General features: G+C 43.0%; 1 protein-coding gene across 1 annotated transcript in view; it reads right to left on the bottom strand.

The window, feature by feature from the left end:
- Positions 1-13,218, bottom strand: part of LAMC2 (laminin subunit gamma 2) — a 67,760-nt gene extending 54,542 nt beyond the window's left edge. The window contains exon 1 of the mRNA XM_019976491.2: positions 12,909-13,218. Within this exon, the coding sequence (XP_019832050.2) occupies positions 12,909-12,987 (79 nt within the window). The 5' untranslated portion in view covers positions 12,988-13,218. The remainder of the gene's footprint in view (positions 1-12,908) is intronic.
- Between the last annotated feature and the right edge of the window lie 3,140 nt (positions 13,219-16,358).

Below are 16,358 nucleotides of genomic sequence, written 5' to 3'. Positions count from 1 at the left end.
TGTGCAATCTAGAAAAACAGTACCTCTTTGCAGGGCAGGAATAGAGATGTAGACATAGGGAATGGACATGTGGACTGGGTGGAGGGGACGGGAGGATGGGATGAGCTGGGAGAGTGGAATTGACATATATGCACTATCGTGTATAAAACAGACAGCTAACGGGAACCTGCTCAGGAAGCTCAGCTCAGTGCGCTGTGATGACCTAGAGGCGTGGGATGGGAGGGCAGTGAGAGGAAGGTCCAAGACGGAGGGGATATATGTATATATACATATAGATGATTCATTTGTTTGTACAGCAGAAACCAACACAACATTGTGAAGCAACTATATCACAATAAAAAAAAAATTATTAAAAAAAACCACCAAACTTTTGTCATCCCTTCAAGTCACAAAGCTGAGAGCTATCCTTATAGGGTCTCCATCTTCTTCATTTGCCTATATTCTATTCAATGGCCAATCGTATTGATATAATCCTCTAAATAGCTCAAGCCCATCCAAGTCTAGCTCCACGACAGCCACCCAAGACCAAATCCCAGTTGTCTCTTGTTGGCATAGCTTCCTAACTGAATCCTCTGCAATTTCTCTTGCCTCCCTCCACTCAGTATAGTCAGAAAAGCTTTTTCAAATACAAATTTTACCAATATCTCCCTGTGAGATATTTACCAACATCTCTCCTCTATAATGCCTTTTTAAAAATTTTTAGATAAAGACAAGAACTCCTAAACATTGCTTACAAAGACTTCCACTGTCTAATCCTATCTACTTTTCCAGCCTAACTTCATCTCTGTCCCATTCATTTCACTTATATTTCACTTTATGTTTTTACTTCCTCTGCTCCTTAATATTCTTGCTTTAGAGGAAAAGCATCATAGTGGGCAGACATGAGTTGGGGTTATCAATCCCAACCACCCTCCTCCCTTTTGTTTGTTCAAAGAAATTACGCTAAAAATTCAATCTTAATTTATTATTATTTAGATATCATCCCCTTCCTCTGAGTCAAAGAACTGGCCTCATGTACTGACAACTCTTTTCTGCTCAAAGACAGCAATCACCACCTCTGGGAAGTCAGCTGTAATGAGGCTCTTCATCAAGAAGTCCAAATATAAATAAATAGATAGAAAATGGTGAATAAAAGTAAAGGTGAGAATTGTATACTCACTTTAAAAAGCTGGTAAATGCCTATTTTTAGAACAAAAACAATTAAAGCGGATATCCTTTAAGTAGCAATCTATAATAAAGTATTTTTAAAATTATTTTTACAAATACTCCAATTGCACATTACTTATGAAGTCTGAAGCAAGAAAAACCTGACACATCTATCAGTTTGGTATCAAGGGCATTGGAAGCTATCATCCTATTTGCAAAAATTGAAAGTCTCCACGTCTGTGATACTCAAGATGATGAGTATTTTTATTATAACTTTTAAAAAAGATGATAATGAAAATGCTCATATTTTCCAGTTTTAAAATCTTCTACATGAGATTTTTCTTTCCAAGGTTTCATTTGTTTCTCAGCTTGGGTAAATACTTTAAAGCAAAATCTGAATACTTTATAAGTTATTTATTTATTTTTAAATATTTGTTTATTTGGCTGCATTGAGCCTTATTTGCAGCACACGTGATCTGCGTTGTGCCATGAGGGATCTTTTATGATGCTGTGCGGAGTCCTCTCTAGTCATGAAATGAGAGCTCCAGAATCAGTAGTTGCTACATGACGGGCTTAGGTGTCGTGAGGCATGTGGGATCTTAGTTCCCCAACCAGGGATGGAACCCACGTCCCCTGCATTGGCAGGTGAGTTCTTAACCTCTGGACCACCGTGAAGTCTCCATTTCATCCTTTAAAGTGATCTTGAATTTTATGTTTTTATGTGTGACTGCTTCTAGTTTTAGCTTCTTCAGGTATGTCGCAATACGTTTTCTAATTAGAATAAGAAAACTGAAAAGGCACTTCCCTCTGTAAGAGCTTTTTAACTGAATTCCGTTCTCTGCCTCGCCTTTGTCACAGCTTCCTTTTATGCCAATGCCGCTGGAACCACTGGTGCTGTAACCTGCCCGATCATTTGTTTTCCAGGACATGTAAATGCCCAAGCAGTACACGTACGCCTGCGATGTGAAGTGCTCTGAGAGGACCGACAGTAGCCAGCGTTCTAATCCCATGGAAAATTTTGAATGATAGAGTACAGACAAACCTTTTCAGTTCTAAGTGGTCTAGCCACTGAAAGCCAATGAAACTGTTTACCACGTTTTTTCAATGATTAGGGCTTACAAGGAGTCACCTACTTCCATCACAAGTTCATAGCACACTGTTTGTAATCTAGACTTAGAAATGGCACAGGCAGATATGGATGACTCAGCCAGGGAGGACTAGACCAGGGAGATGTCTTCCCTAACACCCCACCAGGATCCCATCGGACAATGGGGACAGGGAAAGAGGTCTCAGTGAATAGGAAGGTTGGGGAGGCCAATTTCTGCCTGACTAGCAAAGCTGAGAAGGAAGAGAAAGTTAGGACTCAAAGGATACAGAAGAGGCTCCCTTCTCTTACACATGGTATCTTTAAAGGCTTGACTCCAAGATAACAGGAGTCAGCTACAGGGTGTGATCAGTAGTGATTGCAGCGAGGATTCGGTATGAAAGTTCATCACCCTCTTGTTACTCTACAACCTTCTGACCACAGACATTCCTGCGAAAGTGAGCGTTAGTCGCTCAGTCATGTCTGACTCTTTGCGACCCCATGGACTGTAGCCCACCAGGCTCCTCTGTCCAGGGAATTCTCCAGGCAATAATACTGGACTGGGTAGCCATTCCCTTCTCCAGGAGATCTTCCACACCCAGGGATCGAACCCAGGTGTTCTGCATCACAGGCAGATTCTTTACTATCTGAGCCAATTGCTGCAGGAATGTCTATTTTTCATGAGATCATCAAAGAAAAGCATCCCAATACAGAAAGCACATCTGACTACTACTTAAAGAGCATAGTGTTCTTTCAGCACTTGCTACACGGCCCAGCGAAAGGTGTCATCTGCCCCTTTAAGAAATGGCTAAACTAAAGGACATTAGAGAGTCCACGATAGCTAGAGGTGACCCCTGGAGCGATGAGGACTAAAAGGAAAGAAATCACGTACGAGGACTCTGAATAAAGAAAAATTTCAAAGGAAATTCTGATTTGCACTGAAATGCTTTATGGAGTATACATTAAATGTGGCTTTTCCTTTTCTTTGCTTACATTTGTGTTTTTTTGGCTCCTTAAAAAAAGTTACCTAATGATTCTTCCTCTTTAAACCTTTCGTTGCTTTCATGAACAAGATATTTTTGTACAAGGAGATTAGCCACAGATTTTTTTGCTATCACTACATTCCTTCACAAAGATACACACATTTAGGTATGTGCATGCTTACCAGGCAGGCACCATTTGAATTCTTAGTTTTGCCAGAAGAACATGGTAACTTGTGTGCATTGTTGTTGTTGCTGTTCAGTCACTAAAGTCATGTCCGACTCTGCAACCCCATGGGCTACCGCATTCCAGGCTTCCCTGTCCTTCACTATCTCTCAGAGCTTGCTCAAATTCATGTCTATTGAGTCAGTGATGCTATCTGACCATCTTATTCATGTACATTACAATGTCGGAAAAGGTATGAAATGCATTTTACAGCACTTTCCTTCAAACTTCATTGCTGAAAAAAAATCCACTTGAAAATAGTGAATTAAAATTGTGGTGCTTAAAGTGAGGACAGTGAATTAAATGGTCTTTTAGGAACCCAATCATTTTGATGTATCCACAAAGAGAGGTAACAGTTATTGTAAGAAGAATTTGGACCGTGAAACCTCCAGCAGAAGGTAGGATTGACGTGTCCTACATCCCAGCTCTTAGCAAAGGAAGTGCCTTTCCAGTCTCTTACTCTAATTAGAAAACGTATTGTGATACACCTGAAGAAGCTAAAACTAGAAGCAGCCACACGTAAAACCATAAAATTCAAGATCACTTGAAAGGATGAAATGGGGACTTCCTTGGCGGTCCAGCAGTTAAGACCTTCCTACAAGGAAGATCCTTCCCTGTAGATGGTCCTACAAGCTCTGGAGCCCTCATGCCACAACTAGAGAGACGCCCATACAAGATCCAGCAGAATCTTCAAGGAAGGTCCTTCCCTGTAGAAGGTCCTACAAGCTCTGGAGCCCTCATGCCACAACTAGAGAGACGCCCATACAAGATCCAGCGGAATCTTCAAGGAAGATCCTTCCCTGTAGAAGGTCCTACAAGCTCTGGAGTCCTCATGCCACAACTAGAGAGAAGCCCGCACAACGCAACAAAAAGTTCCCACATGACACAGTGAAGTTCCCACGTGCTGCGACTAAGACGCAATGCAGCCAAATAGATAAATACATAAAAATAAATAATAATGTTACTTGCCATGCCTGGTCAGCTGTGGCCTGGCCTCTGTCCCTGAAGATCTCAGCCTGTGAAGATCCCCTCCTACCATATCCCACGTACAACCCCTCGGAAGAGACAAGAGCCACTGCTTTGGGTGCCACTGGATCCACTGGGCTCACAGAGTAAACCGGCCTATCGAGATGAGAGATGATCTTTAAACATTAGAAATCCCCTTTAACCAACAGCAAAATCAGTAGTGACTTGAAAGAACAATAAGTATGTATAAAGCTTAGTGGTCAATGTTCTAGCCATGAAACAGACAGAATCCCGAAAAACTTCAAAACGTATTCTAATAATCTCCAGCCAGGGAGAGAAAGGCTATGGTTTTTCCAATGGTCATGTATGCATGTGAGAGTTGGACTGTGAAGAAAGCTGAGCGCTGAAGAATTGGTGCTTTTGAATTGTGGTGTTGGAGAAGACTCCTGAGAGTCCCTTGGACTGCAAGGAGATCCAATCAGTCCATTCTAAAGGAGATCAGCCCTGGGTGTTCTTTGGAAGGAATGATGATAAAGCTGAAACTCCAGTACTTTGGCCACCTCATGCGAAGAGCTGACTCATTGGAAAAGACTCTGATGTTGGGAGGGATTGGGGGCAGGAGGAGAAGGGGATGACAGAGGATGAGATGGCTCGATGGCATCACCGACTCGATGGACGTGAGTCTGAGTGAACTCCGGGAGTTGGTGATGGACAGGGAGGCCTGGCGTACTGCGATTCATGGAGTTGCAAAGAGTCGGACACGACTGAGCGACTGAACTGAACTGAGGGAGAGAAAAATAGCCTCTGGACACAACTATGCTTTAATAGATTCCAAACATTGAGAGGTAGGATTTCCCTGACGGTCTGGTGGTTAGGATTCTTGAGCCACTTGGTCAATTACAAGCTGTGTGATAAAAACAAACAGAAGAGGAAACTTGGTAATCTGAAATTGGCTCTCTTGTCAGTTCTCCTAGAAACCGGAGTTTGTGCTTGATTTTACCCTGTTGTTCACTGCCATTTTTAAAGGAAAGGCTACTCTAAGGACTCACATCCACAGAGCTCTGAAAGGTCAGGACACTGATGTCCCAGCTAGAAATGTAAGGGATGTTGTTATAATAGATCAAGAGTCCATCAACTCTGAAAATTTATTTAAAAGAAAATTCTTAAAAAGAATGAGAAATAAGCCATGGAGGTATCTTGTTAAAGAACATTAAACTAGGACTGAAATCCGGTCCTGTTACTAACTGCCCGGCTCTGGTCAAGGCAATCACTTTCCTGTGATTTTCCAATCTATAAATGAGGGTCACATGTCCTGGAGCCCAGCTCTGCTCTAGCCAGTGATGATGATCTGGACAGTCACTTTGTCTCCCTGAGTGTCCTTTTCCTTAACTTTAAAGGAGAGGCTCCGGTAGAGAACCCTTAAGAGTCATTCTCACTTAGGTTCATGATGCTGTTAATAGAAGAAGAAAGTGGTGAAACGTGCAAACCTTCTCATAACAAATGCCCAATATAGGTACAGCTGAAGATCTGATCATTTTTCCAATGTTTAAGTTAGTATGGGAAATGACCTAGCTGCAATTTTATTTTTTCTAGGATGTGAAGATCCATATTCACACAAAGAAAGAAAATAAAATCTGGAAAAGAAACAGTCAGGTTTCTGTAAAGAGGTCAACAAAACTGAAGAAGTCCAGGATACATATGTGTTTGCCCAATTGACTTCCACCTGCTTCTGATAGAGAGAAGTCCTCACATTGATCAGTGCTGGAAAAAGAGCCATTCTTTCCTTCTTTTATGACATAAGGAAGCCCATGTTTGTTGGGGAGGCACGTATACAGACGTACAGTCACCCACAGACACAAAAAAAGACTCAGCTTCTGGCTTTGGGTGTGGCTCAAATATTACATCATATACCTGGGAATTATATTAGAACACAGCTCAGTATGATTCAGTAATCTATTTGGTCTAATTTGTGACTAGAGTATTCTAGAATCTATGGTGTTATTTCTACACTGGTCTATAATGGATTGCTAAATCTTGTAGTGGCAAATTTCTCTAGGAGAAAAAAAAAGTCAAAATAGTTCAGCCACTAAGAACTTAAATGGGAAAAAATGTTCCTAGGATGGCCTCAGCATCTTGATTTCATGCTCCTGACTTTCCCATAAACACTGATCACAAATCAACATTCTTCCTCAGCTTCTTGGGTCAGTGGAGTTAAACCAGTGGCTCCCCCAGTTCGGAACACTCAGAATTTAAACCTACATGGGAATATTCCTACATGGGAATACACTCCAATGCATTTCTATATGCCAATTTATTATACATACTTGAATATAAGATGAATATAAGGCCACATTTAAGTCTTTTCAAAATCTCTGTTATACAGCACTTTCTCAATTGTTTTATTTTTAAAATAAAGTATTATTTGGGGAAGACATGTTAACCTGAAATGACCTCAACCAATGTTTCAGATAATTTTTAAATAAGAAAGAGGCCAAGCTATCAAACACAATTCTCCTAATAATTCATCATCTCACAATTGTGAGCGCCTGAAAGTTATCCTAAGTAAGCCTTTTGAGATGATTATGCTATGATGATCACAATGAGTGCTTCGGGATAGGTTTTAAATCTTTTTCATGTCTTCTGAAAATGGCATACTTTTCAGTGACAGCAGCAAAAGATAAGACAAATAGAGCCATGTCTCAATTCACCTGATCCAAAATAGAGAAAAACTGCATTCAAGTGGCTTTAGGAATGTTAAAAATGGAATTTGAGAAATGACAGGTCATTTAATGTTGGGGTCATCTTATACATGGGCATGTTCCAGAAAGTAACATATGCTGAATCTGTATATGATGAAGTATGATGGTTGACAAAACGTAAGAAGAAATGATATGAAACTGAATCCTGAAACTCCAATCTGCTTTGGGTTCCTTGTGAGTAATTCTGTTCGTTTCATTGGGTAAAATTTAGAGTTCATTTCAGCCTGAGCCAGGGGACTCCTCATCACCTTTCCTGGACTAATGAAAGGAGCCTCTTCCAAAACTTTACCACTTAAAACTCAGAAGGCATTATACTGACATTTGGTACTGGCAGAGCAATTAGTTGTATAACAGTAATACTGAACACTGTGGGTGTTTACTAGGCATTGTGCAAAATGCTGTACATGCAGTAATCACAGCAATTCATTATCTTCACCTTAGAGATGAGGAAACCCAGTAACATGGGGGGCAGCTTGCGTCACTCCCTTAAGTGGTAAATGATGCCGCTAGGATTTGAACCTCACTCTGTGACGCTTTCCAGGTGATGCAGTGGTAAAGAATCCGCCTGCCAAGGTAGGATTTGCAAGAGATAAGGGTTCGATCCCTGGGTCGGAAAGATCCCCTGAAGGAAGAAATGGCAACCCACTCCAGTATTCTTGCTTGAAAAATTCCATGGACAGAGGAGCCTGGTGGGCTATAGTCCAAGGTGTCACAAAGAGTTGGATATGACTGAGCACACACACACACAGATAAACACAGTCTTACTGCAGAGCCTGTACCTCTGTGCAGGATGCTATACCGTTTCAACAAGTTGTGTGTGTGCTCAGTCACTCAGTTGTGTCCAGCTCTTTGCAACCCTATGGACTATAGCCTGCCAGGCTCCTCTGTCCACAGGATTTTCCAAGCGAGAATGCTGGAGTAGGTTACCATTTCCTTCTCCAGGGGATCTTTCCAACCCAGGGATCAAACCCACATCTTCCGCATCGCCTGCATAGGCAGGTGGAATCTTTACCACTGAGCCACCTGGGAAGCCCACCACTCCACAAGTTAAATAACAGAATCTACAAGAGTATAAGTCTTTCCAGGGGTCCTTTCCACCAATCACAACACAATCCTAAGTACCTCTTTTCCAGCATCAGGCTATGGGAGAAATTAAATTAGTGATCTGAATAATCTTGGATGCTGAGTTCAGCATTCTAGAACAAGTGGTTCAAAATTGACCTAGTGGCTGAATCCTCTAGTGTCATCTTAGCCTTCACCCTTTGTGTGTTCATATTTCTACCTCTGAGTAGAAATTATGACTCCTAAAGTAGAAATTTTTGACTCTTACATTTTTTAATTGAAGTATAGTTGAATTACAATGTTGTGTTAATTACTGCTGTACAACGAAATGACTCTGTTAAACAAATATATATATATGTATATTCTTTTTCATCTTCTTTTCCATTATGGTTTATCACAGGATATTGAATATAGTTCCTTATGCTATACAGTAGGGCCTCATTGTTTATCCATTCTATACATAATAGTGTGCATCTGTTAACCCCGAACTCCCGATCCAACCCTCTCCCACCACCTTCCCCCTTTCACCAGTCTATTCTCTATGTCCCTGATTCTGTCTCTGTTTCATAGATAGCTTCATTTGTGTATGACTCTGATATTGTTGAAACTCTTCCTTGCTCTAACAAAACTCTCCTCTTTCTTGATTCTCCCTAGCCTTGATGCCCCTTCCTCCTGTTCCTTCACTATTCTTCCATCTCCTTGTTAAGTACTGAGGTTTCTTTTACCTCTTTCTCCCAGGTAGTCTTTATCCGTGGTCATGTATGGATGTGAGAGTTGAACTCTAAAGAAAGCTGAGCACCAAAGAATTGATGCTTTTGAACTGTGGTGTTGGAGAAGACTCTTGAGAGTCCCTTGGACTGCAAGAAGATCCAACCAGTCCCTCATAAAGGAGATCAGTCCTGAGCGCTCATTGGAAGGACTGATGTTGAAGCTGAAACTCTAATACTTTGGCCACCTGATGCGAAGAACTGACTCATTTGAAAAGACCCTGATGCTGGGAAAGATTGGAGGCAGGAGGAGAAGGGGACGACAGAGGATGAGGCGGTTGGATGGCATCACTGACTGGATGGACATGAGTTTGAGCAAGCTCTGGGAGTTGGTGATGGACAGGGAGGCCTGGCGTGCTGCGGTTCACGGGGTCACAAAGAGTCTGACACGACTGAGTAACTGAACTGAACCCAGGTAGTCTCATCTATTTTCAAGGCTTTGTTGGACACCCAACTTTATATTGTTTTAATTTCCTCTAAATTTCAAAATTATAGTTCCAGCTGTTCACTGGACATGTCCACTTGCAACTCAAACTCAACATATCCCCATGGACGCTCACCTCCTTCTCTTCTACCGCCCACCTTGCTCTCAAATCTGACCCTTTTGTTGAAGTCCTCATTTCCTTTAATGGCGTCACTGCCTAACCAATTACATGAAGTTGAAGCCTTGGACCCATCTTGGACTCTTTCTTATTTCTCACAGTTTCGCCTTACTATTATCCCCAACGCGCACACTCACTGGATCACCAAATTCTTCCAATTTCACCTTCTAAATGTCTCTGTGATCTGTTTCCTCTTTGCTGTTCCACAACCATGATGAAAACCCTCATCAAGTCTCATTTGGAGTATTTCAATGGCCATTTATTTGCCTCTCCTAGCTCACTTCCATCCTTTAAGCCCTTAAATGAGTGACCTTTCCCATGTCCACTCTTCTTAGAAACCACCTGCAACCTGGACACAGTGCTTTGGAAAATCAAGTGTTCCTTACTTGCTGCAAATTATAAATCCTTCCTTCTCTGGAAAAAAAAAAAACAAAAAACTTCTGCAACCCTTCTTTGCCACAGGGCACTAACCTAACTGCATATCTTGATCCTGGCATGGAAGGCTCTTCACCACCAGATTCTTGGCTACATTTCTAGTGGCATTCCAACCTCCCTTCTCCAGTCGCACCTCCTCAAGGGAAGTATGCTGCAGACCATTGGAGCTACAGCCACATTCATGCCAACTGTGAGCTCCTGGGGGGAATCTTTACCTTTCTTAATGATCTCTAAGCATCCAAGTTCACTACACTTGCACTGTTGGCATCAGGCATCTTAAAGAAATGTAGTTCTAGGCATTTTAAGGTTCTTCACAATAACATCTCTTCCTTTCAACAGCCCTGCCAGTTTACACAGCACTATTGCCTCCATTTACAGCAAAGAGCCGACTCCGGGCGGCTGAGGTGCCTGAATGGTTACTAATAAGGAACTAGAAAACAAAGCAGTCAAAAATGTAAAGCCAGGTCAGGCTCACTCTAAAACATGTGCTTTAGCTGAGACCAGCTCTGATTATATCTAACACTATAATTTCACCTGCAAGGTAGCACCCAGGAAGCAATGTCCTTGCTTTAGGCTCTCAGAGGTACACAGAAGCAGGTCACTTTGGGAGATGGCAAGCACCATACTTTCAGCCCAACTCTCACAAGATCCCAGCATCCCATAAATGGAAAAGCATGGGTGCTCTAGCCTAACACAAACTTTTCACACTCTCATTGAACCCCAAATGAAGCCCTTTGAGGAGGCAGCTTAATATTTTTAAATGGCCTATCTTTGAAAAAGGGAAAAGTCTAGAAATGAGCCTAAACACTGCTTCTGACTTAACAATTCCTTAAGTCCTTCTGACTTACTGGACACTCTGAGTTTCTCCATCCTTGAGGAGTTAGAGTATAAACTCTTTCCTCCTGACTCTTAATTTTATTAAACAATTGATGTTGTGGTTGGTTAGCCACTAAGTCGTGTCCAACTCTTTTGAGACCCTGTGAACTGTAGCCTGCCAGGCTCCTCTGTCCAGGGGATGTCCCAGGCAAGAATACTGGAGTGAGTTGCCATTTCCTTCTCCAGGCGATCTTCCCAGACCAGGGATAGAACTTATGGCTCCTGAATTGCAGGCGGATTCTTTACCACTGAGCTACAGGAGGAGCACAAAACAATTGATATTTCCCTACATATTTGTTTCTTTTATCTAATGCTAACACAACACACACATGAAAATCCCATAGACGGAGGAGCCTGGTAGGCTGCAGTCTATGGGGTCGAGAAGAGTCGGACATGACTTGAGCGACTTCACTTTCACTTTTCACTTTCATGCATTGGAGAAGGAAATGGCAACCCACTCCAGTGTTCTTGCCTGGAGAATCCCAGGGACGGTGGAGCCTGGTGGGCTGCGGTCTATGGGTCGCACAGAGTCGGACACGACTGAAGCGACTTAGCAGCAGCAGCAACACACACACACATACACTCAACTATAGCCCAAAGGGAAACTGCTTCAACAATTACTCATTATGTAAAACATATGTACCTGTTCCCTTATTACTTTTATAATAAGGTCCCTGAAGCTCCAGTCTAAGTACCCATGGATCAAGTTTCAGATGTGTCTCTGCCAGTAGCTGCTTCTGTAGCTTTGCACAAATCCATTCCCATATTTTCATTTATTAAGTCAAGGGGTTCTAAGAGTTGATCCATAATCAGTCTCTCTGAATTCTGATACTCAAAGACTATTCTTACTTTTAGGATATTTCTCACTAGGTGAACGCTATTTATTCTGAGGGAATCTAACCTACATGATCATTTTCATAAGTGATTTTTAAATGGTAGTCAAGGATGATGACCTGGAAGTTAATTTCAAGATTATCTTAGACAAAAAAGACTGAATCAAATGCATTCAAATACACGCTAAAACATTTGTGCCATTCAAATACCATTCAGGCTGGCATCACCCAGACTGCAAAGTAATAAATGGAGTATCTAAGATAATTCCATGTACCCATGAACTTGGTCTCATATTCACACATGTTCACATGTGTGAAAACGGATATTGGATATATTGAGATAATTATCCAAGTGCCATCAGATACAAGAAGCAAAAATAAACCCCAAAATTTGAGGTAATCAGGTAAATATCATTGGTAAAATTCAGTGACTACTAAGTAAAAGTTAAGAAAAACACCCGTTATGTTGTCATGGCTGATGCATGCATACAGTATACCGTTGCTAGGTGCCCAGGAAGTTTTGTTTATAGGAGTTGAACTTCTCACAGCGTGACAGCCACTGGGTGCCCTAGATAAGATCAAATGGTCTATGACATAGGTGCCCAATAAATGCCTGTTGAATAAATATTATGTGAAAATACTATAAAAAGTAACACTATGCAAAAGGAAAAGCATTGTTAAGACTCTTAAGGCTCATTTTCCATCCCAAAGAAACGGGAATTCCAGAGGGATGATTAAAGAGGTGCCTTTTCAACCTTCATGGGGTTCAAGGTCACAGAAAACATTCCCACCAAAATTCCATCAATAAAAACACACTGTGGGAAAAGAATTTATATACCCACATGTTACTGATTAAACCAGAGCCCCTTGATCAAAAAATAAATAAACACTCAAGAAGGCACTTTTTAAAGGGAAGAAAACCCTGGTTTGGCACAATCCATTGGCTCCACATTTTAAAATCAGACAGCTTTACATAGTATTGGTAAATAGTATATAATACTATTGTGAACCACCCTCTGGAGGAGCCCCACAGGGCGGAGCAGGGGGAAGCTCTAAAGAGGTTCTTGCAAAGTGGGGCGCCTTCTTGCAAAGTGCGTGCAGCCATCACGGTCTGCAGGGCAAGGCCAGTTCCCGGCCCAGGGCTGCGCTGTTCCCTCCGGGAAGGGACTCACCTGGCGTCCTGGAGTTGGCCCGGGCTGGAGGCAGGAGGAGCGAGAGGCAGAGGCAGCCGCTGAGCCAGAGCGCAGGCATGGCCAGGCCGGGCCGCGCCGTCCGCCGCTGCAGGGGAGCTGCCCGGCGCCTCGCCGCTGGGAGCTTTCACTCTGCGCTCCGCTGTGCCTTCCTTTTCCTTGATCAGGTGGTTTTATCGACTCTTCTACCTGACTCAGTCCTGACAGGAAGAGAGCCTGTGTTTCAGGGTGTGACTCACCTGTGAATAAGGAGGACCCAGCCCTCGGGAGGCAGACAAACACACAGCACACACGGAGCTGTAAAAGCGCTCACCCCTGCTGCCGGGCTCCCCCCTCGCCGCAAGGAGGGCGCACACCTGGCCTAGGCCGAGGGCGTGGTGCAGAGGCTGCGGCCCAGGGATCTTGTGGGAGGAATGTACTAGGTCCCCCAGAGCCCTCCTTTTCTCTCAGGGTGGTCCAGAGCAGCATGGGGAGGTAGCTAGCAGCCCGCCCCTTCCTCCAACTGGGAGGCCCAGTCTCCTGTGCGGCAAACTCAAACAAGTCAGCAGCTCTGATCAGCTCTGGGCTAGAAATCAACAAGGAAAACAGGCCAGTCCAACAGTCACAACAGGGTCCCCTCCACCCTCTGGCCTAGGCTCAAACTCTCTCTGAAATACAGTAACCCTACCCCAGCCTACCCACTCTGCTGACACCTCATTCCTTCCCTCACCATCATCTGGCTGAACCAGGGTTCCTCTACTGGGTCCCCAGAATGTCCTGATCACTAAGTCATCTGTTGACTGGTGGGACTCCCTGACGAAGAATAGGTACCGCTCTGTATCCGTAACAACTGGTATAGTATCTAGCACATAGTTGGTGCTCAATAAATGTTCTGTTGGACTGAATAAGCGGAGAAGGCAATGGCACCCCACTCCAGTACTCTTGCCTGGAAAATCCCATGGACCGAGGACCCTGGTGGGCCACAGTCCATGGGGTTGCTAAGAGTCAGACACGACTGAGCGACTTCACTTTCACTTCTCACTTTTATGCATTGGAGAAGGAAATGGCACCCCACTCCAGTGTTCTTGCCTGGAGAATCCCAGGGACGGGGGAGCCTGGTGGGCTGCCGTCTATGGGGTCGCACAGAGTCGGACACGACTGAAGCGACTTAGCAGCAGCAGCAGCAGGACTGAATAAGAGGATCCAGATTTCATATTCCTTTTATGTCATACAACATATTTCTCATGCCACTCTCTATAGGCCCTTTAGAAAATGTTTGTTGAGTCCAACTTTGAGTATCACCCAAGTTCAATGTCCTAGGTGAGTGAGTGGTGTCTAGAAACTGCAAGTGGTATATCTTACATTGTCACTTTCCCCAGGGAGGCTGAGGTCCATAATTCAAGGAGTTGGCTGTCAAGGAGAAGGCGTTGGTTCCTACTAGAGATTTTTAAATTGTCAGAGGTAGATAGATAGATAGTTCCATAGATGATTAACAACATAGACAGATAGTTCCATAAATGATTAACTACATAAGGCCACTAATAATGCAAGATTGTATCAAAGGGTGTAAGGATTTCAGTTTATGCAGGTAATCAAGACCAGAGTGGGCTGCCTGGACAGCTAGGGATGACTTGGTACAGACCATGGAGTATGAACCAGGTGTTCATGGATACCTGGGTTCTGAACACAGCACCAAGGAACCATAGGAGTGAGGTAGATTACTGCACCTACTCTAAAATCTCCAGCAACAAAAAAGGAGGACTAGAAATGAAGCTCCAATTTTCTTATCCCAAGCCTGATTTTCTTTTACTCTGTCCAGGATTCAAAGAAATGATGTAAAGATTCTTCTCTCCCCAAACTCGTTGTATCTGATCACTGTTAAAGTTTCAGGTCACAGAGATCAGGTATCCAGAATTTTCCCTTCTAGTATTTGGTACGTTGTAGCAGCTGAAATCATGTCCCTGAATCGTCTATTCCCTGTGCATCTATTCATCAGTGATAGGTAATGCTCTGCAGGAACAAGGAGCAGAGCCCTGCAAAATAAACTCTTGAAGGTAATTTAATTTTAGTACAGATTACTATAGTTTATTATATCTCAGAAGTTCATAATATCTCAGGAGCAGATATTTCCACCTACCATAATTTTTAGATAGTACAGGACTGGAAAAGGTCAGTTTTCATTCCAATCCCAAAGAAAAGCAATGCCAAAGAATGCTCAATCTACCGCACAATTGCACTCATCTCACACGCTAGTAAAGTAATGCTCAAAATTCTCCAAGCCAGGCTTCAGCAATACGTGAACCGTGAACTTCCAGATGTTCAAGCTGGTTTTAGAAAAGGCAGAGGAACTAGAGACCAAATTGCCAACATCCACTGGATCATCGAAAAAACAAGAGAGTTCCAGAAAGACATCTATTTCTGCTTTATTGACTATAGCAAAGCCTTTCTCTGTGTGGATCACAATAAACTGTGGAAAATTCTGAGAGAGACGGGAATACCAAACCACCTGACCTGCCTCTTGAAAAATTTGTATGCAGGTCAGGAAGCAACAGTTAGAACCGGACATGGAACAATGACTGGTTCCAAATAGGAAAAGGAGTACGTCAAGGCTATATATGGTCACCCTGCTTATTTAACTTATATGCAGAGTACATCACGAGAAACGCTGGGCTGGAAGAAACACAAGCTGGAATCAAGATTGCCGGGAGAAATATCAATAACCTCAGATATGCAGATGACACCATCCTTATGGCAGAAAGTAAAGAGGAGCTAAAAAGCCTCTTGATGAAAGTGAAAGTGGAGAGTGAAAAAGTTGGCTTAAAACTCAACATTCAGAAAACAAAGATCATAGCATCTGGTCCCATTACTTCATGGGAAATAGATGGGGAAACAGTGGAAACAGTGTCAGACTTTATTTTTCTGGGCTCCAAAATCACTGCAGATGGTGACTGCAGCCATGAAATTAAAAGACGCTTACTCCTTGGAAGAAAAGTTATGACCAACCTAGATAGCATATTCAAAAGCAGAGACATTACTTTGCCAACAAAGGTCCGTCTAGTCAAGGCTATGGTTTTTCCAGTGGTCATGTATGGATGTGAGAGTTGGACTGTGAAGAAAGCTGAGTGCCAAAGAATTGATGCTTTTGAATTGTGGTGTTGGAGAAGACTCTTGAGAGTCGCTTGGACTGCAAGGAGATCCAACCAGTCCATTCTGAAGGAGATCAGCCCTGGGATTTCTTTGGAAGGAATGATGCTAAAGCTGAAACTCCAATACTTTGGCCACCTCATGCAAAGAGTTGACTCATGGGGAAAGACTCTGATGCTGGGAGGGATTGGGGGCAGGAGGAGAAGGGGACGACAGAGGATGAGATGGCTGGATGGCATCACTGACTCGATGGACGTGAGTTTGAGTGAACTCCAGGAGTTGGTGATGGACAGGGAGGCCTGGCATGCT

The sequence above is a fragment of the Bos indicus genome, chromosome 16 (genome assembly GCF_029378745.1).
Source record: "Bos indicus isolate NIAB-ARS_2022 breed Sahiwal x Tharparkar chromosome 16, NIAB-ARS_B.indTharparkar_mat_pri_1.0, whole genome shotgun sequence".
Taxonomy (NCBI): Eukaryota; Metazoa; Chordata; class Mammalia; order Artiodactyla; family Bovidae; genus Bos; species Bos indicus.
Note: the sequence above shows the minus strand (reverse complement) of the source record. Positions and strands in the feature narration are given on the sequence as shown.